General features: G+C 40.9%; 1 protein-coding gene across 2 annotated transcripts in view; it reads right to left on the bottom strand.

Moving 5' to 3' along the window:
* Positions 1–20550, bottom strand: part of LOC137017955 (alpha-1,6-mannosylglycoprotein 6-beta-N-acetylglucosaminyltransferase B-like) — a 138164-nt gene that overhangs the window by 61710 nt on the left and 55904 nt on the right. For both annotated transcript variants that reach the window (XM_067382761.1, XM_067382760.1), the window contains exons 6-7: positions 10351–10518; positions 4032–4196 (exon numbers count right to left, since the gene is read on the bottom strand). In XM_067382761.1, coding sequence (XP_067238862.1) covers positions 4032–4196; positions 10351–10518 — 333 coding nt within the window. The remainder of the gene's footprint in view (positions 1–4031; positions 4197–10350; positions 10519–20550) is intronic.

Below are 20550 nucleotides of genomic sequence, written 5' to 3'. Positions count from 1 at the left end.
CACCTAGTTAGCTTCCCTGTTTGTTAATTAGTTTCCATAGTTCCTAATTCCACGCACCTGTTCTGTTTCTCTCTTGATTACTTTCTCAAAGTATATAAGCCCTGAGTTTCCTTAGTTCATTTGCCCGATATTATTTGTGTTCAAGCCTGGTTGTATTCTGCTCCGTGTTATTCCTGAGTTCTCTGTGTACCTGTTGGATTTTGAATACTATTAAAGACTGTTTCATTTGATCCCTCGATTTTGCGTACATCATTAAAGTCTGTGCTTACTATTTGTACTATTGTTGACAAGTCATTTTTGTTTGGCCACATCAGCAGGTATGAATATTCCCAACACACAAGACATCTCACTGAATGTGAATAAATGCAAAAGTTTTTTCCCTTAATGTTTAATTGAGGGGAAGTAACATACAGGTTTAATGGATCAGCACTAATTGGCAGCAGCCTGTAGCTACATTTTGCTGTTTGTTTTCTTTCTCTTGAATTATTCTTATTTCTACCTGTCATCCACCCGTCTATATGCTAGTCTTGGTATAAGTAAACATGTGCTATGTCAGAGACTATGCTGAAGGATTCAGATGCCTGTATTAATCAGGACATCCTTTCCCTGTGGTTAGTTAGTATTCAGTCACATGGTATGTCTTTACTGCTCAGATGATTGATAATTTAGTGTCTATAAACAAAGATGACAAAGTCATTTTCTTTTTTTCTTTTTTCTTTTATTCCATGTTCCAGCTTATTAGCTGCTATTGAGATGAATGGAAATGCTAAAAGACAGCTCTTTCCAGCATTTTATACTCCCCACAGATGCTCATATGTTCCCGTTTTGTATGTAGAAAGACATTGATAGTTTTGTTGTTGTGTTTTTTTTTTTTTTTTTTTTTTTGGAAACAGTTAATTTAAGGATATTAAGGATGGACTACCATCTTCGTCTGGATGGCTTATTGAACGAATGTCACTGGATGTACTGTAGATGAGTAATGCAGCGCTCAAATATTTCAAGGTATTTCAGAATGATTAATGAAGCTTTTATCCTAGACTTTTTTTTTTTTTTTTTTGTCCATTTCAGAAGCATGGAGCAAAAGTATGAAACAGTTGCATGGCTTCTTTTAAGATGATGACAGACTGACACCTCTGAAATATTTGCATGTACTGCATTTGTTAGAATGGTGAAATACTACAAATTATACTTTTTGAAACAAGAAATTGCCTGATACTGTCTCAGCATCACAAACTCAAAAGTCTATAATTTTCTACTATTGCTTCAGAATATGTATTTAACATTTACTTGTGCATCAAATTACAGACACAAAAGACCTGTGAATAGTTGGCTTGACAAAGCATACTGATTTACCACTTAAGTTTCTTATGAAGTACAGGACAAGTTCCTAACAGTATATCATTCTAGCGCTTGAGTCAGAGCTTCAGGATGACTCATTTTGCTATTTTTCATAAACTAGATGATCAAAACAAAAATAGATTACCCAAGATTTTTATCACTAGCAAAGCATAACAGCGTTGGACATAGGACAAGCTAACAACATGTTAAAATATGCTAGAGAGCATGCTAAATCATGTTAGCCAAATGCTAAAACATGTCAGCCATGTGTTAAACCATGCTAGCAATATGCTAAACATTATATATACTTAAAAATGGTAGTTAACATCTTAAAACATAGTAGCAACCTGTTAAAACATGCTAGCAACAAGCTAAAACATGCTAACAAATTAAAATTAAACCTGTTAACATGCTAAATCACGTTAACAACATGTTAAAACATGCTGAATAATGCTAGCAATATGCTACATCGTGCTAGAAATATGTTAAAATATTTTAGTGTCATTTTAAACACAAAAATTAACCATGGTTTTATTGGTTTTATTATAATAAAAGTGTAGTAGTGTTTTTTTTTTCTTTTTTTTTTTCGTTTGTTTTTTTCCGACAGATTTATTACTATGTGTAACCACAGTTTTTTTGGTTGCAATACCTTGGTTAAAGGTTAGTGTAGTAAAACCATGGTTAATTTTTGTGAGGGCACACAGCTTTGTCAAGCCAACATCAAAGATTGTCATCAAACTTTACTTATCTATTTGAAGATTAAGAGCTCACAGAACAGCATACCTTTTTGTTTTTTTTTTCTCTCTAAATACTGAAACCAAATATTGGAATAAGCTACAATGCTCTACCCGCTCACAGACATGCACTCCATTTCTCTGTTTGTCATTTTCCAATGAGACCACTCTCAATGAAAAGGAATTGCTGATAATGTGATAGATGACCAAGGAGTCGAGATCAAGCGCACAATCGATTCACGTTTAGATGTGCGGCACAGCTACTTCAGCTGCTTTATTTTCACTGTCTTTCTGAAATAAAATGTTTTCATCCATAAATTCCATGTATCAATTTTTTACATTAATTTTATTTCTTAAGTTGCTTGTGAATGTGATTTATCTAGTTCCTCACATTCTAATCCAAATAATCTTTAAATCTCTAACCATTTAACTATTATATAATATATATATATATATATATATATATATATATATATATATATATATATATATATATATATATATATATATATATATATATATATTTTTTTTTTTTATTATTTATTTATTTATTTATTTATTTATTTATTTATTTATTTATTTTATTTTATTTTATTTTATTTTATTTTATTTTATTTTATTTTTATTATTATTTTTTTTATTTATGTCATTAACACTAAATTATACATAACTACAAGCAACTAACCCAAAACCAAACCCTAACCTTATAGAAAGGATGTGTACTTAAATATAACTGTAATTACACTGTAACTACATCAGAAATATAATTGTATGTTATCTAGTTTACAGTTATTACTTGGGCTTTCTTAAAGTACTCTCTCTCTCTCTCTCTCTCTCTCTCTCTCTCTATATATATATATATATATATATATATATATATATATATATATATATATATATATATATATATATATATGTTAATGGAGTCGTTAACGAACCAAGATCATTAATTGAAATCAATTCTGAGCCAAAATAATTAAACTTCCTACACACATGGTAAACACAGGCAGCTGGCAATCCATAACAATTAATAGCAGTAGGCAGATTCAGCCAAGACTGTTGAAAGGATGTTAAATAACTCAATAGGGCACATCAAAAGTGCACCAATCAAAAGGAAACGGAATGTTGAGAAAGCACACGTGAAGACAAATAGACAAAGAGGCCATAATTAAAAACGAGCTCATGGGAAATGTGTGCAACCAGCCATCACAAACAATTCACAAGCACCTGCAATTATCATTTACTTACCAGACAAACTCATAGCAGCATTCTTCACCTACAGCAAAAAGCTTTGTCATGGTCACAGTCAATCTCTTTACAGAAAACCACTTTTCTGTGACAGAATTGAAAGTGTGTATCAAGACTGTATCTCTCAGTGAGATTGATTTAATTTAATCTACAATTTGTTTTTGTTTTTTTATTCAGGCTCGGCTTCAGGACAGGAAATGAAAATAATCAGTCTGTATAGGCTTATTTGTAACTGATTTTCTAGAAAGGAAATGGTACAAACATTACTGCTAATAATCTTTAATGTTCCTATTCAGACAAAACTAAAGATAAATTTGTATTTTGCAGACATATTTTCTGATTTTAATCATCCAAATCAAACACGGCTTGTGTTTTTCTCAAACAACCTCTATAGAAACTGTGGAGAAAATTTCCTAATCTTTTTCTTGAACTCTGAGAAATCTAATCCCTTTCAGATAGGAACATCTGTGATTGGTCTATAATTCTCATTTATTTTGACCTTCATCAAATACCATAGCTACAGCTAAATGTCTGGTTTGAAATCCCAGTTGCATCCAAATCAATGCATGATCCTCTGTTAATAATCAAAACTCAAATGTCACTTCAAAAACAAATCTCATCCTAATAGTGCCAATGAAGTCATTGTTTTACAAGGAAACCTCATTATAGCGCTTTTAATTCACCTTCTTTAGACAGTGTGTGACAGCTCACCCTCTTCTGCTCTCTGTATTGACCGCGCAGGTGCTCCTCAAGTCTGCGTGCAGCTGCAGCCCACTGCGCAGCCAGTCTGCGCATACGCCTCCTCATGAAGCTTAAGGATTCTTTGCCCGAGCCGACCCGTTCCAACAGTAGAGACAGATCGGAGCGGAAAAATGCCTAAAGAAAGAGAAAAAGTGAGATTAACAGGCAAAGAAGTGTAAAAATGAAATTTGTGTCCACACAAAAGTACTGGTTATTTCACAAACCAGTCATAAGGGTCCATTTTTTTGGAATTGAGATTGAAACATTATCTGAAAGCTGAATAAATATGTTTCCTTTGATGCATGTTTGTTAGGATAGGACAATATTTGGCCAATATACAACTATTTGAAAATCTGGAATCTGAGGGTGAAAAAAAAAAATGTGAAAAATTGAAATATTGAGAAAATCGCCTTTAAAGATGTACAAATGAAGTCTTAAGCAATGCATATCCACTCACAAAAATATTTTTTATATATATTTACGGTAGGAAATTTATGGATACTACACTCATACTACACTCGTACTGCATCGTCTGTCATTTAGGCAAGACACAACGGGGGAAACTCCTGTTTTCACCGATTTCTGAAGCCTTTTTCAATCACGCAGTGAAACTGCATGGCCATTGGTTCATGGAGTTCAAGTAAATGAGCCGCGCAAGCCAATGGTGAGCGAGCCTGCATGAGCCCGCCAGAATGGGTGGGATATCGAGCTATATAAGCAGCCGTCTCACCTTGGCAAACTTGATTCATTCTCCTTCAGCGACACAGATCGCATCTCTTCGCTTGATCTGAGATTTGAAGCCGCCTTCATCTGCAAGCAGCTGAAATTCGCCACTGATCAGCTCACCTCTCCTCTACTCGACTCTCTCTATTACAGCTAGCCGCTCTCAAGCAGCTCGCCGCTCATGAGCAGCCTGCAGCTTTGTTAAGCTTGCCGCTCTGCCAGCTCGTCGCTCTGTCCGCCGCTCTCGTGCAGCTCTGATCAGCGTGCCACTTCGTCAGCAGCCAGATCAGTTCGCCGCTCTCAAGCAGCCTGGTCCACGCATCGTGCCCGAGCTGCCTGCAGTGCATCCTGGTGTTTTGCAGCAGCCAGACTATATTTCTCCAGGGTTTGTTGCAAAATGCCAAAATGCTGACAGCGCTCAGCTGAATATGACATGACGTCCTCCCCTGACTCAGGTGAGACTCATGATATATATTCAGTCTGAAAGAGCATATTTCTCCAACATTTGTTGTAAAATGCGAAACTCTTAGCGTGTAGCTTGCCGGCCATGCCCCCGCAAGCCATTGAGAAAGAGCACTCTCACTACAAGAGAACGGGCGAGAACACGCTCAATGCTTACAGCGCTCAGTTGAATATGACATGATGCTCTCCCCTGTCTCAGGTGAGACTCATGGAATATATTAACTCTGCAAACATATTTCTCTGGTGTTTGTGAAAGCCGAACCTCTGAGCATTTCTCTTGCTGGCCCTGCCCCGCCCCCGCAAGCCACGTTCATTGAGAACAAGCGCTCTCACAATAAGCCAAGCCTCTCCTTGCTGCATTCACAGACTGCTTTTTCTACAAAGCAGCTCCTTCCCTCGTTTTCCACTCTTCTCTTCTCTCAAGCTGAAATGAGAAACAAAAAGTTACAGGGTTACAGTGTCTCCCTCTTCCTACAGCAGGGGATTTCCCGGTGCTGTGCATGCTGTTTAGGGTTCAGCTGAGTGCAGTACTGACAGCATTATGTCATGACATTCTCCCCTGTAACTATCAGGTGAGACTCATGGAATATATTTCTTCTAAACTAACATTTTCATTGGTGTTTGTGGTAAAATGCAGAATTCCTGAGTGCATCACTTGCCAGTCACGGCCCCGCAAGCCACCTCCATTGAAGAAGGACACTCTCACCGTGAGAGCACGAGTCTTGCCTCGCGGCATTTACAGACCGCTTCACTGAAGACGGCTCTTCCACTTGATCTCCACTGTTCTTTTTATCTCTGGCTTGAGACAAAAAAACAATGCAATCACAAAACTGATTGAATGGGGCTAGGTGAGCTCACACTGGTCTATTCCCGCGTGTCTCATCCTCCCAGCAGCAAGGGGATTCCCCAGCTATGCACGCTGTGAGAGCAAGCATAGCACTGACAGCACTCAGTTGAATGCAGTGCTAACAGCTTGTTAATGTATGACGTTCTCCCTTATAACTAAATGGAGACTCATATAACTATTTTGTCTAAAGAGCTTTCTTCATTCATTTTTATGCCACCTAAAACCCCGTTCTGTTCCAGGTGCAGGAGACAATGTGTTTGTTAGCACTGGGCCTGCTCAAGTTCCCGCACCCATGCAATTAATTGCTGTCATAGCAACCAGATTACAAGTGTCGGGTCCCCTCGCTCTAATCGATTTAACCCCTTGCCACATGGGCCGAGGCCTGGCTGGCCATCCCTGGAGTGTCAAAATGGGTAATGGGTGCAAAAAAATTGAGGTTATGTACCAGTTCGCTCAAAGGGACCAGTTATTCGACAGAGTGGTCCAAACCTCTGTAGAGAGCAAGGACGTGCATGTCCTGCGCTCCGAGGTAAACACTATGCTGGCAAAAGGAGTCACAGAAGTGCTTCCCCCGGCATTGAGCGAGTCAGGCTTCTACAGCTGATACTTCCTTGTTCCCAAAAAGGATGGCGGTCTCAGACCCATCCTCGACCTCAGATGCTTGAATCGGGACATAATAAAGTGCTCATTCAAAATGAATTCACTGGTTCTTTTCCCTGCAGTGTCCTATAGGTGTTAAGGCACACTCCACAAGAGGCATGGTCTACTAGCGTGTCCATCGTGGAAATCTGTGAGGCAGCCAGCTGGGCCTCGCAGTCTATGTTCGTCAGGTTTTATAACCTAGACATTCCTGTGTTGCAAACACAGGTTCTCTCTGCATAAGCCTCACCAATGTGACCAGCTTTTGAACCTCGTCTACGGCCCTGACCAAGTCCGGGTAATTATGTATTTTTCTGTTCCCTATATATGCTTTAGGCTCCATGGGGTTCCTAGGCTGTATGGGAATGGGAGGATGACTACAGTGTCCCCTTTTTTCCCGGGGTGCATTATACTATGTGCATCCGCTGCAAGACCTTCTTAGTGCTCCGCTCGAATGCTCTGTCGTCCCCCTTCATAGCACGGCGTGATTTTATTATCCCCGTTGCGTCTTGCCTACACGGCAGACGATGCAGTAAAAGTGTAGTATTGAAAGGGAACGTACTCGGTTACTAACGTAACCTCGGTTCCCTTAGATACGGATTGAGTACTGCATACGTTGCTGTGCTATTCGAAGGTTGTCTCATGTTGTCCCTTCAGTCGAATTAAATCAGTGTGCCAAGGTGAGACGGCCACTTATATAGCCTGATACCCCGCCCATTCTGGCGGGCTCATACAGGCTCGCTCACCATTGGCTTGCACGGCTCCACCACACCGTCATTGGTTCATTTACTTGTACTCCACAAACCAATGGCCATGCAGTTTTACTATCAGAAATCAGTGAAAACAGGAGTTTCCCCCGTTGTGTCTTGCCTAAATGGCAGACGACGCGGTAATCGTTCTGTATCTAGTACGATTTTTGGCATAAAATAAAAATCAATAATTTTACTACAAATATACCAGTGCGACTTAGGACTAGTTTTGTGGTCCATTGGTCACATATACAACTGCATATACCCTTACACTTAGAAGTACACTTTAGTAATATTTATTAATGAAATAATATACTTTAAATGATTACTCAAGTTTGAACTGAATGTAAGATTGTCTGACACTATATTTTGCATGTAACTGCAATTAATTGTGAAAATGTGAAAATGTATTAGAATTATAATTAAAATTTATATTAAATACTGAACTTTGAAGAGCTTTGGATGCACTTAAGCAGAGATTTAAGTACATCTTTATATGTAATTTAATAATTACTACTTTTATCTGAAATATGGTTAAAGTTACTGCTGAATGTGCTGACAAGCTTTTATGGTAACCTAAAATACACTTTAATGTCATTTCTATTGAAGCGTGTATGTCATGTATCTAAATAGATTTGTAATTACACATTTATAATGAAGTTACTATTATAATATATAAAAATTAAATGTACTGAAATACACACTACATTTAAAATTACATGTGCTTTACAGAACAATAAATGATTATTATAACAATGATTTAAATTGTCATGAAAGTGTGCTCTCTTTACCTGCACTTAAGTGGACTTTTATATCATTATTATTATTCTTTGTACAAGTACACTTTTATAAAATATACTTTTAATATTTTGAGTACACTAAAAGTGCACATTTAATACAATCATGTGCAATCACATTAACCCTTAAATGCATGACTGTTTCACCAATAGTTCTTACATATTCGGGTCTTTATTGACCCGGATCTATATCTGTCACGGAAGGATCTCTACCTGTCGTGATAATATAAAACTCCTGTGATATTTGAATAAAATAAAGCATATTTTGTCACCTTTTGGAGCTTGAAAGGGCTCCGATTGAGCAGATGTTTTATGCCATCACCACTGTCCTCGTCAGAGCTCATTTCCCAGTAAATTCAGCAAATAATAGGCTAGTTTTATGTTCGAGGTCACAAATATGAGCCCATTCGCGATCTCAAACATATTCTCAAAACTATATAATTTTCAACATCTTCAAAATCAATATTTCGATCGCTAACAGCTTCACCAGATCCATCCAGTAACAATTACAGTCATATTTGATTGCGTTCAGTACTTACTCTGCAGTAAATCGCTGAGCCACTTCATGTTTTTCTTATTATTTCGTTTTCTGTCTGAATGAGTCGTCACTTCAGAATTGTGTATCAGACATTGCCACCTTGAATTGGTGGATTGCACTTATTCTGTCATCTAAGATTCAATTATTGTTGTGAAGAAAAAAATATGCATACACTCATACACAGCTCGGGTCGTTAGCGACCCTATACAATTTTTACAAAAAATGAATACAAAAATAGCCAATCATTTATAATTTTATGATTTTTTTTCTTGTTGTATTCTTTATAATGAATTGAGGAATACCAAGAAGGTTGATGTCTAACTTTAAAAAATTAATGAGGAGGAGGGTAGTGAATGATGTCCCGGGTCATTAAAAACCAGAGGTATGCATTTAAGGGTTAAATCTTTTTTTTTTTTTTTTTAAAACAAGGGTATACAGAAATTTTGAGACCTTCTCTTGGATATTCACTATTTACATTTACTACAAAATGACTCTGAATATATTTCAAAGATTTGATGCCACTAACCTGGAAAATCCAGTGATTAGGCTTCAAAAGCAATCAACCCAATACTTAAACTGCATGAGGCTTAGGTTAATCAGGGTTTTAGAAAGGAAAGAACTGTCATTTTCAGTTCAAACATATACTGGTAATAGCTATGTGGAATTTACAGACGTAATTTTGCAAGACATGAAAATGCTACAGTATTTTAAGCTCTTGGGGGGGGACTTGAATAAAAACAATATCTAATTTCAGTCTTAGCAGGGTTCAGTGATGTTGTGAATAAGTGTCAAACAGCTGGAATTCTTTCACTTGAAATGACACGCTGTGAGAGTAACTACTAACCAGGTGATATCACACATGCTGCACACTTACTGAGCTGCATTGCTTTCTACTGCCAACTAAGGCAGCATCCTAACTGAAATGAAACTTCATGCATGACTGATTTGGAATTCTGTACAGGTAGCAGCTTGTGTGTCATACAAACACATGCATGGGAAATGTGCTTTAGCCATTGTCAACACACAATAGCTAAAAAAAAAAAAAAGCTCTGTGTTAGCATATTGCTATAAACTAACAAAGTGTTATTTTATTAGGATGCCAAAAATGCAGTGATATTTTTATTTTTATTTAACTTATCAGTACTTCTCATTTAATTATACACTACAGTTCAATATTTGGGGGCTGGTAAGATAATGCTTTTAAAAGAAGACATTTATTTGATTAAAAATACTGTACAATTTTTATTAAGTAATAATAACAGTCATATTGTGAAATATTATTACTATTTAAAATAACTGTTTTCTATTGTAATATATTTTAAAAATGTAATTTATTTTTTTCTGGATTTCTTTTTTTTTTTTTTTTTTTCCTTTATAAAAGTTACCTGTGATGCTGCCTATGTAGGCAACTCATCAGGTTTAGGAAAAGAGCCTTATAAGCTTCAGGTTAGCCACAATAACAGCTCACAATCTTCTAACCTTCTCTGTTTCAGTGAACTCAGTGTTATAATTATTGACTGTTTCAGGCACTCACCTGTCTTCTTGGGAGGCTGCTGGTTGTGGGGTGGCTGCTTTGATTCCTCCAGGCCAGCGGGGGGCAGAACCACTCTACTTCACTAAGGTAGATAAGGAAAGAGCAGTCGGAGCCGTCTACTCCATAAAAGGAGTAGCAAGGGTCAGATGTCCACCTGGCTCTCATCCACTTGAACATTAAGAGAAGATTAACAGTTAGGTTGTCACTATTTTGATATTTAACAGTGAGAGGACAGAGGTGTGATATGCAAACAAGCACGACAGGACCCATCAAATGATTGTTTTTTTATGAATAACTTGGTTTTTTTCTATGTTCAGGTTTGTGATTAAATTTACATTGTATTCTGCAGACAATCTATCCAAAGAAACTTACACTGTAAAAAAAAAAAAAATCATTTCAATTAGTTAAATGGTTAATAGAAAGTTTCCGTCCTATATATGGTGAATAACTGTAATAGATCTAACCATACATTTAATGTAATTTTACAGTAAAATACCATTACATTTACAGTTTTTGAAAGTGAAAAAAAAAAAACAAGTCATTGTATAAATTACAGTGACAAACCGTAAATGGACATTTCCAGAATTCCCTGTGTGACACTTCAAATTTGATGTATTTTTAGATTGAAGTAACGTATTGTTCTTAGTTATTCTTAGTTTTTTTTTTTTTTTTTTCTAATCAGTTATGCTCATTAGGGTTTTATGTTACATATAATGTTGTTAAATTAATGTTTATTGCATTTGTTAATGTCGTGTGTCACCATGATGGTGTTTAGTGTTTGTGAGAATGACACTGTGTGCACCATCTATATATTAGTAATGTCCTTCTCAGCTGGTGGAAAAGCTGCTTGAGATGAACTTTGATTCATCATGTGACTCGCATCACCACTGTGTTTGGTGGTTGTCAGTGTATTACAAAGGTACAAAACAGATATTAGTACTTCAGTAGGTTGGTTAATTAACATTATATCAGTTAATGAGATACGATTTTTACTGTAAATTTGAGTTAAATCTGTAAAACCTAAAATGCTGCTACCATATTTTTGACAGTAAATTTCTGGCAACCACAGCTGCCATTTTGTTACTGAAAAATTTAAAGTGTAGAGTGCATTCAAATTATATATTTTATCAGTGTTGGATATCCCTGCTGTCACAGACACGTCAGGCTCCATCGCCCTCCAGTCACAGTGCACCGTGTCACCAGAATACTTATCACCGACACCTGCACCTCATCAGCACCTCATCACTCACAGTATAAAGAGCACTCACACACACCACCTCATTGTCCGGTCTCGTTCGCATCTAACTTACCTGTATGCTTACCTTAAGGACTCCCCGTTACTGCCTAACCTGTCTCCAGTGTTCTCCTTGTGTGCTATCTCCTCTCTGTGTGAGTGCTCCCTCGTCTCCAGCGTCTCCAAGATCTCCAGCGTCTCCAAATTCTCCAGCGTCTCCATCTCCACCTGCAACCACATCGAATACCATCATCACCTGGACATCAAGTATCTGCACCGACTTTCATCATACTCACCTGCACTCCCTCACGAACTCATACTGGTTGTTCAATAAAGATCCATCTCCTGTGAAAGACTGTCTCTGTCCCTTCTGTATTGTAACAGAAGACCAGACCCATACAGTTCAAGACCAGTATGAGTTCCCCGGATCCGTTTCAAGAGCTCGTGGATGCCCTTCGACGAGCTCTCACCTCCAGTGCACCTCCACCGTCACCAGCCTTCCCTTCCATCAAAACCGCCACCTCTCCTTTACCGCCTGCACCCGCCAGTCCCATGGCCAGACCAGCGCCCTACTCAGGATCGGCGGAGGATTGCGGCGGATTTCTCCTACAGTGTTCACTGGTCCTGGAGATGCAACCGCACCTCTACCCAACGGACACCTCAAAGGTAGCTTTCTTAATCTCCCAGTTGCAAGGCAAAGCACTACAATCGGCTGAATCCATCTGGTCTCAAAGGGGTACCGTAACACGCTCATATTCCTCCTACATCTCCCACTTCCGGGAAGTGTTCAGCAAGCCATCTTATGACTCTTCAGTTGGTGAGAAATTGTGTAGTCACAAACAAGGTTCTATGTTAATTAATGATTATGCTTTGCAATTTAGAGCTCTAGCTGCTGCAAGTGGTTGGAATGAGCAGGCGCTCATAACCACATACCAACAGGGGTTGAATCCGCGGGTACGGTTGCATCTCGCTGCATACGAGGATTCCATCGGCTTAGAGAAGTTGATCCAGCTATCCATCCGCTTCGCCTCTCGTATGCAGCTGTGTATTGAAGAACACCAGGACCAGTCACTCTTCCATCATCTCCTCCGCCGACCTGAGCCCATCAGCCCTCTAGAACCAGCCAGCCGACCTATGAACTTAGATAACTCAAGACTCACACCCTCAGAGCGACAAAGACGGCTGACCCTGAATCTCTGTTTGTATTGTGGATTACCTGGGCACATCATCTCCGCGTGCCCCACTCGTCCGCCTCGTCCCATGGTGAGTGCCATTATTCCTTCTCTCAGCAAAATGAAACCACTCACCACTGTTGTAAACCTTACTGCTGCTGATGTCTCCCTTCCAGTTTTGGCGCTCCTCGATTCAGGGTAAGCCGGCAACTTCATCTCTGGCACCCTCTGCCGGCAACTCAAGCTCAGGACCTCTCCGTCTATCTACCAGATCCACTCAATAACTGGAAAACCTCTGAGCCAAAGATGTGTGCGCCGCTGTGTGGGTCCCATCCAACTATGCATCGGAGTATTACATCAAGAGGAAATCCACCTCTGACGTGGTCCTAGGGCGACCCTGGTTGGAGCAGCACAACCCGACCATCTCCTGGAGAACCGGCGAAATCCTGAAGTGGGGCGAAACATGTTTCTCCAATTGTCTCGCCGAGCTTCCTGTTCCCCAAGTGTCTTCCTCTCACGATCTCTCCATCAACGCCACTTCCATTTAGAGCCCCATGGAGAACCACTCTACTGAGATCCCAGAATGTTACGCCCCCTTCAGCGATGTCTTCTGCCCGCAAAGAGCCTCCAAGCTGCCTCCACACCGGCCATGGGACTGCGCCATCGATCTGCTTCCGGGTGAGCCAGTACCTAAGGGAAAGATTTACCCCCTTTCCCTTCCGGAGGAGAAGGCCATGGAGGAATACATCAAAGAGGCCCTTGCTCAAGGATACATCCGCCCGTCTACTTCCCCTGCTACTTCGAGCTTTTTCTTCGTGGCGAAGAAGGACGGAGGCTTACGGCCCTGCATTGACTACCGCTCACTAAACAAGATTGCACTGAAATTCCCTGAATACTGAAATTATCCCCTTCCTTTCGTCCCAGCGGCTCTAGAACATCTCCGTGGTGCCACTGTGTTCACGAAGTTGGACCTCCGCAGCGCGTATAACCTCATCCGGATACGTGAGGGGGACGAGTAGAAGACCGCCTTTGTCACGCCAACCGGTCACTATGAATATCTTGTAATGCCGTATGGCCTGGTCAACGCCCCCTCTGTATTCCAGGACTTTATACATGAGGTGCTCCGGGAGTTTCTCTACAAGTCTGTGCTCGTATACATCGATGATATCCTTATTTACTCCCGGAGCCTGGCCGAACATCGCCACCACGTTGCGGTGGTCCTGCAAAGACTTTGTGAGTTCCACCTCTTCCTAAAAGCAAAAAAAATGCTCATTCCATCAGTCATCAGTCCAGTTCCTGGGTTACATCATCGACCGCAGTGGCATCCGGATGGACGAGGGGAAGGTGGAAGCCATCAAGACCTGGCCCACTCCCACATCCGTTAAAGAACTCCAACGCTTCCTAGGCTTCGCAAACTTTTACCGCAGATTCATCAAGAACTACAGCTCCATAACCAGCCCTCTAACCAACATGCTCCGTAACCAGCCTAAGTCTCTGTCCTGGACTCCAGCCGCCACCAACGCCTTTGACAGCCTCAAGGAAGCCTTCACCACCACTCCCCTCCTTGTCCACCCCGACCCAGAGTTCCCATTCATCGTAGAGGTGGACGCCTCCACCACAGGAGTGGGAGCCGTATTGTCTCAGCAGCAGGGGACACCAAGTAGGCTCCATCCATGCGCCTTCTTCTCCCGCAAGCTAAACCCGGCGGAGGTCAACTTTGGGAATAGAGAACTCCTAGCCGTGAAGTTGGCTCTAGAAGAGTGGAGGCATTGGCTGGAGGGAGCCAAACATCAGTTCCTCATGCTGACTGACCACAAGAACCTAGAATACCTACAAGCCGCTAAGAGACTTAACCCCAGGCAATCACATTGGGCCCTATTCTTCTCACGCTTTGATTTCACCATCTCCTATTGCCCCGGGTCCAAGAACGTCAAGGCTGACGCCCTCTCTCGGCTTCACTCCCCCGAGGAGACAGCCACCGAACCTGAGTCAATCCTTCCAAGTTCTATCATCGTGAGCCCCATCTCCTGGTCAGAAGAGACCATCCCCTCCTCCAATGCCTCCACTAACCCTCCGCTGGGTTGTCTACCTGGCTTAACCTATATCCCTCGAGCACGTCGCACTCCACTGGTCCACTCAGCGCACTCTTCACTTGGTACTGGCCACCCGCTAGTCAATGAGACACTCTCGTTGCTCAAAGAATGCTTCTGGTGGCCGAGTATGGCATCCTATGTCAGAAGGAACGTGCAGGGCTGCAGGGAGTGCGCCATCTCCAAGAGCCCATGCCATTTTCCATCCGGCAAGCTCCATCCTCTGCCCGTTCCCAACCGGCCCTGGTCAAACCTAGGAGTGGATTTTGACGTGGCAGCCGAGGAACCCCCCCTTCCACTCCTCGTGGAAGACGGAGCTGCTTACGAGGTTAATGACATCTTGGACTCCTGGCGCCATGGTGGCCGGCTAGAGTACCTGGTGGACTGGGAGGCCCAAGAACGACATCCTAGATCCCAATCTACTACTCACCTTCCATGCCAACCACCCTGACAGACCTGCAAGAGGACGGCCACCTCGACGCCAGGGTCCTCGGCCCTCGGGAGCGGGCCGTGGAGGGGGGTGGGGGGTGGGTCACTGTCACAGACACCTCAGGCTCCACCGCCCTCCAGTCACAGCGCACCATGTCACCAGAATACTTATCACCGACACCTGCACTTCATCAGCACCTCATCACTCACAGTATAAAGAGCACTCACACACACCACCTCATTGTCCGGTCTCGTTCGCATCTAACTTACCTGTATGCTTACCTTAAGGACTCCCCGTTACTGCCTAACCTGTCTCCAGTGTTCTCCTCATCTGCTATCTCCTCTCCGTGTGAGTGCTCCTTCGTCTCCAGCGTCTCCAAGATCTCCAGCGTCTCCAAGATCTCCAGCATCTCCAAGATCTCCAGCATCTCCAAATTCTCTAGCATCTCCATCTCAACCTGCAACCGCATCAAATACCATCATCACCTGGACATCAAGTATCTGCACTGACTTTCACCATACTCACCTGCACTCCCTCACGAACTCATACTGGTTTTTCAATAAACATCCATCTCCTGTGAAAGACTGTCTCTGTCCCTTCTGTATTGTAACACCTGCATGGTGACCTTGGCATTGTCCACCTCATGTTTTACCAATTGAGCTACAGGAACTGATAGAGCATGGTGATCTTTAATAGAAAAGGTCAGATCAGGTCAGTTCAGGTCAGGGTCTTATTTACGTGTTGGGTTCAGTCTTCATCTTAATGCCTCTGCTAACCTTTAAAAGAGCACAGCAAACTGAACTGCGAGTTATCATTTTCCTATTTATCACTGTAAATCAGCTTTGAAACAATCTGCATTGTATAAAGCTCTATATAAATAAAGGGTGACTTGACTTTTACACAAGCTTTTTCTTCTTCTTCTTCTTCTTTTAATTTCCCAAATGTATACTGTTTGGTTTGGTTTGATTTGGCTGCTTTCAGGATTTTTTTGGGAGGGGAGTGGGAGTATTGAACAAAAATTTAACCTCAAAGAAACTCTTATAAATAAAACAGCCACTTCACATGGATGATGACGGTGCCACGCTTAAAAAAATCAGTCCAGACCTGAGTGACTCATTGAACAGAGTGGACAAGTCTAATGGCCCTTTCACACCAAATGTGAAGTAAAAAAAAACTGAATCAGATCACTGGAAATGTCTATTCACACCAAAAACAGAACAAATATCCATCCAACTAAATGAAAGGAAAATATATTGGTACAAAAGATGATGTCAGGCCTCTTTTAGCTGGTCAGTTGTCTGAATATCAGAAGCATAGGACAATCAAATTCAACACCCTAATTTAAGCGCCAAAAAAGCTGTTTAAAATTATTTTGCCTTTTTCTATGGTAGAAATTCAAAAAATTCCTTGACCCCTAGAATATTTTGTTGTATGAATATCTAAACATGCAATATATCAAATCTAAGAATAGAATCTATGATTTAAAAAAAAAGCATTCTTTTCTAACACTTGAATGTTAGTAAACTTAATAAAAAAAAAGCTAATTTTGAAAAGCTGCAAAAAAGTTTTTTTTTTTTCAAAGACTACAACCTGAACAAGCAATGCTTTTAACACTTGTTTCTGCTCCTTCTTCATTTATGTTTTGATCCAGAGATTGGCTACTCTTTCAGAAGATGTGTAATAGCCAGGGGTTAAATTGGGATTTGTTATGTGTGTATGTGTGTGTGTGTGTGTGTGTGTGTGTGTGTGTGTGTGTGTGTGTGTGTGTGTGTGTGTGTGTGTGTGTGTGTGTGTGTGTGTGGTTTCAGGCTTTTGAGGAGGGCACGTGTATGCAAATCCTACAAAATCTTATCAATTGACAAACTGTAAAAAAAATAAGTTGACAGAGCCCTCTGCTATGAACACTAAAATACATATCAAAATCATTCTAGATGCTGGCAGTGTGCAAACCTAAATCTGATGACAATAAAATCTTTCTGTAGGCCTAAAGGAGAGCAAATCAATACAAAATACAGGGTTTGACATTAAGCCTTGTCATGTGCTTGTCCTTTGGACAAGTAAATTGGTCACTTGTCAGAGCAAAAAAGTTACTTGTCTGGAAAAAAAGTTGATTTTCTTTTTGGTGTAAATATAATTTATTCCGATATATGAGATATATTCTCAACAGTGTTCCATCAGCTTTTGTATATTTATATCTGCATATTTGTGATATTTACCAAAAGGGCATTTTTTCCTCTAATCTTATTACATGCTTCATCTTTTTTTGTTCATTTGATCAGTAAATTCAATAAGAAAAATAAAGCAGGACTATTATGAATCAAATTGATTATTTTACTCTGAAAAATTACAACTGCATTAAATAATGTTATGATATTCTTTAAATATTTTTGAATATACAAATAAGAAATGTTGGTAAAATATAAACATGAAACTGAACCACCAGTAGGTGGCGACAAGTGACTGTCCTAATCATTCATTCAAACGATTAATTCAAATGGCTGATTCAGTCAAGAATGAGGCAGGTGTTTAGGAATGGGCCATTGAATCTTTGACTCAACTGATTCTTTCAAAACGCTGAATCATTCAGTAATAAAACACAGCCATGTGTTGCTGTGAAAGATGCTCTATGGTTCTGCTGTGATGTTTGTTTGGAACTATTTTCGCTGCTGAAATAGAACAAAAACATTCAGTAATGTGTCTAAAATGTAAGTGACTTAATTAACTTGTATTGAATTGAATACAAGAATTTAATTTATTTATCAAGAACTTATTCTTGAATGTATAAAAGTAGTGTCACTTTTTCAATCATGATTCCAATAACACGGAAAACAGCACTCTTGGTTGTGTGATGTTACGTAACTGTATCATATGTTATAAATATAAAAAACCTCCACATTTTGAATTTTTACAGCAGCATGTTTTCTTGTGCTGCACTCATTTGTTCCGATTTCTCCTCGAGAGGCTTGCGAGCCTCAACAACGCAACCTTGTTACTGTCAGCACATTATACATTATATTATTACTATCCATTATCAATCACCACTTACACTAAATGTAATAGAATCATGCTTGCATTTTGGTGATTCCGTAGCTATTTTTGTTATTGATGTTTTAATCAGGACAAGTAAAATGTCTGGTTCCCTGAATAGGGAACGAGACGCATTGGGATCACCTCTGAAGCACTTGTGAAATCGAACCAATGGCCTGACGGAATGTTAGAGGCGGGTGACGTCACAGACCAGGAAACTATAAAGCATACCCACAACAAAGAACGCCAGCTTCTGATTGGCTGAAGCAAGACGCTTAGAGGCATGAAGGGAGTATGGCAAGGTGACGCAGCGTCTCGTTTCCTATTCAGGGAACCATTCCCTTTCATGGGAACTTCGAGCTGTGTCGAGATGCATTGGGAACCCTATCCTAACTACACCATAATGCCAAGTGCCTGTCTAAAGCCCTAACCGGGCAAAGTAGATTAAGTCTTTCCTGATCTGAACTGGAAAATAGTCCTGATGGGAATCTCCATAGGAGAGCCATGAAGAAGAGACACAAGGTCCGTGAACCAAACTCGGGTCAGCCAGAATGGGGCTATCAATATGAGATAGACCCTGTCCAGAAGAACCCTCTCCAGAACTCCTGGCAGCAGAGGAGGAATTGGAGGAAATCCATATAAACGTAGCCTCGGCCACGTCTGTACCATTGCATCCAAACCCAGAGGGGCTGGATGAGTCAGAGAAAACCACAATGGGCAGTGAGTTGTTTCTTTCGAAGCAAATTCCAACTTCCACACGACCAAAGTTTTTCCATATGAGCTCCAACGCCTCGGGGTGGAGTCTCCATTCCCCGGGCCTCGACCCCTGCCTCAAAAGGATGTCTGCCCCCACATTTAGATGCCCCGGGATGTAAGCCGCTCTCAGGGAGAGGAGCTTCCCCTGGGCCCACAGGAGGATCCGATAGGCTAAATTGCACAAATGGCGAGACATCAGACCCCCCTGATGGTTGATATAGGAGACCACTGACATGTTGTCCGCGCAGACCAACACATGATAGCCCCTAAGGTCTGGGAGGAAGTATTTGAGAGCTTGAAATACCGCCATCAATTCCAGCTGATTTGTGTGCCAGGAAAGAAAATGGTCCTCCCACAGACCCTGAGCTGAGTGACCACTCATGATCGCCCCCCAACCTGTGAAGGAAAGCATCCATCATTAGCATTATGCGATAACAAGGAGCCCCCAACACAGGTCCTTGGGACAGGAACCAAGGTTTTTTCTACATGACTAAGGCACGAAGGCATCGCAACGTGACCTTGATCATGCAAAAAGGATTTCCCCTTGGAGAAAACCCCTTGGTCCTGAGCCACAACTTTAAGGGTCTTATGTGCAGCAGGCCAAAAGGTATCACGTTGGAAGCAGCTGCCATCGGACCCAACAGTCTCTGAAAAACAGTGAGTGACTGACCTAGTTTCACCCCATTCATGGCTGAGAGAATGGAATTCACATGAGCAGGAGACAGGCATGCCTGCATTGTAGTGGAATCCCAGACTACCCCCAGATAGTTGGTAGTTTTAGCTGGAAGAAGCACACTCTTCTTGGCATTGAGTCTCAGCCCTAACCTTCTTATGTGAGACAGAATAACATCTCAATGTTGGAAGAGATCGAAGAGATCGTTTTCTGTATGTGTAACTCACAGACAACACCAAACAAGACACACGATAACACAGAGCGCTTGCTGAAGACACAGAAGCTGGCATTCTTTGTTCTAGGTTTCTTGGTAGTTTCCATTGTTTCCTGGTCTGTGACGTCACCCGCCTCTGACGTTCCATCACGCCTTTGGTTCGATTTCACAAGTGCTTCAAGACGTAATCATGCAGCGGTGATCCCAATGCATTTCAGCGCAGCTTGAAGTTCCCATGAAAGGGAACTCTCTCTCATGCCCCTTCAAAAAATTAAGTGTTAATGTCGAGCCCTGACAGCCCTGGCCCAATTTAACCCCTGGTAATAGCGTCCCCTACCATATAACAGTGAAAACGCAGAAAACCGGAAAATTCCACCAATGGTGGTGTAAGAGTTAATTATTGACAGTCAGCAGCAAAAACATTTGTAAGATCAAGTCCATAAAGTCTATTTGATGTATTATTTAATTATTGCAGGTCTCATAAAGCTCAAAAGTTTGGGGTCAGTAAGATTTTTGGTAACACTTCATTTAGATGGTCCACTTTAGACATTCTACTCACTATTAGTAACTTTGCAACTGCACATCAACTTACTCTTCTTAGAGT

This window comes from Chanodichthys erythropterus, chromosome 3, assembly GCF_024489055.1.
Source record: "Chanodichthys erythropterus isolate Z2021 chromosome 3, ASM2448905v1, whole genome shotgun sequence".
Taxonomy (NCBI): domain Eukaryota; kingdom Metazoa; phylum Chordata; class Actinopteri; order Cypriniformes; family Xenocyprididae; genus Chanodichthys; species Chanodichthys erythropterus.
This window is presented reverse-complemented; position numbering and strand designations above follow the sequence as displayed.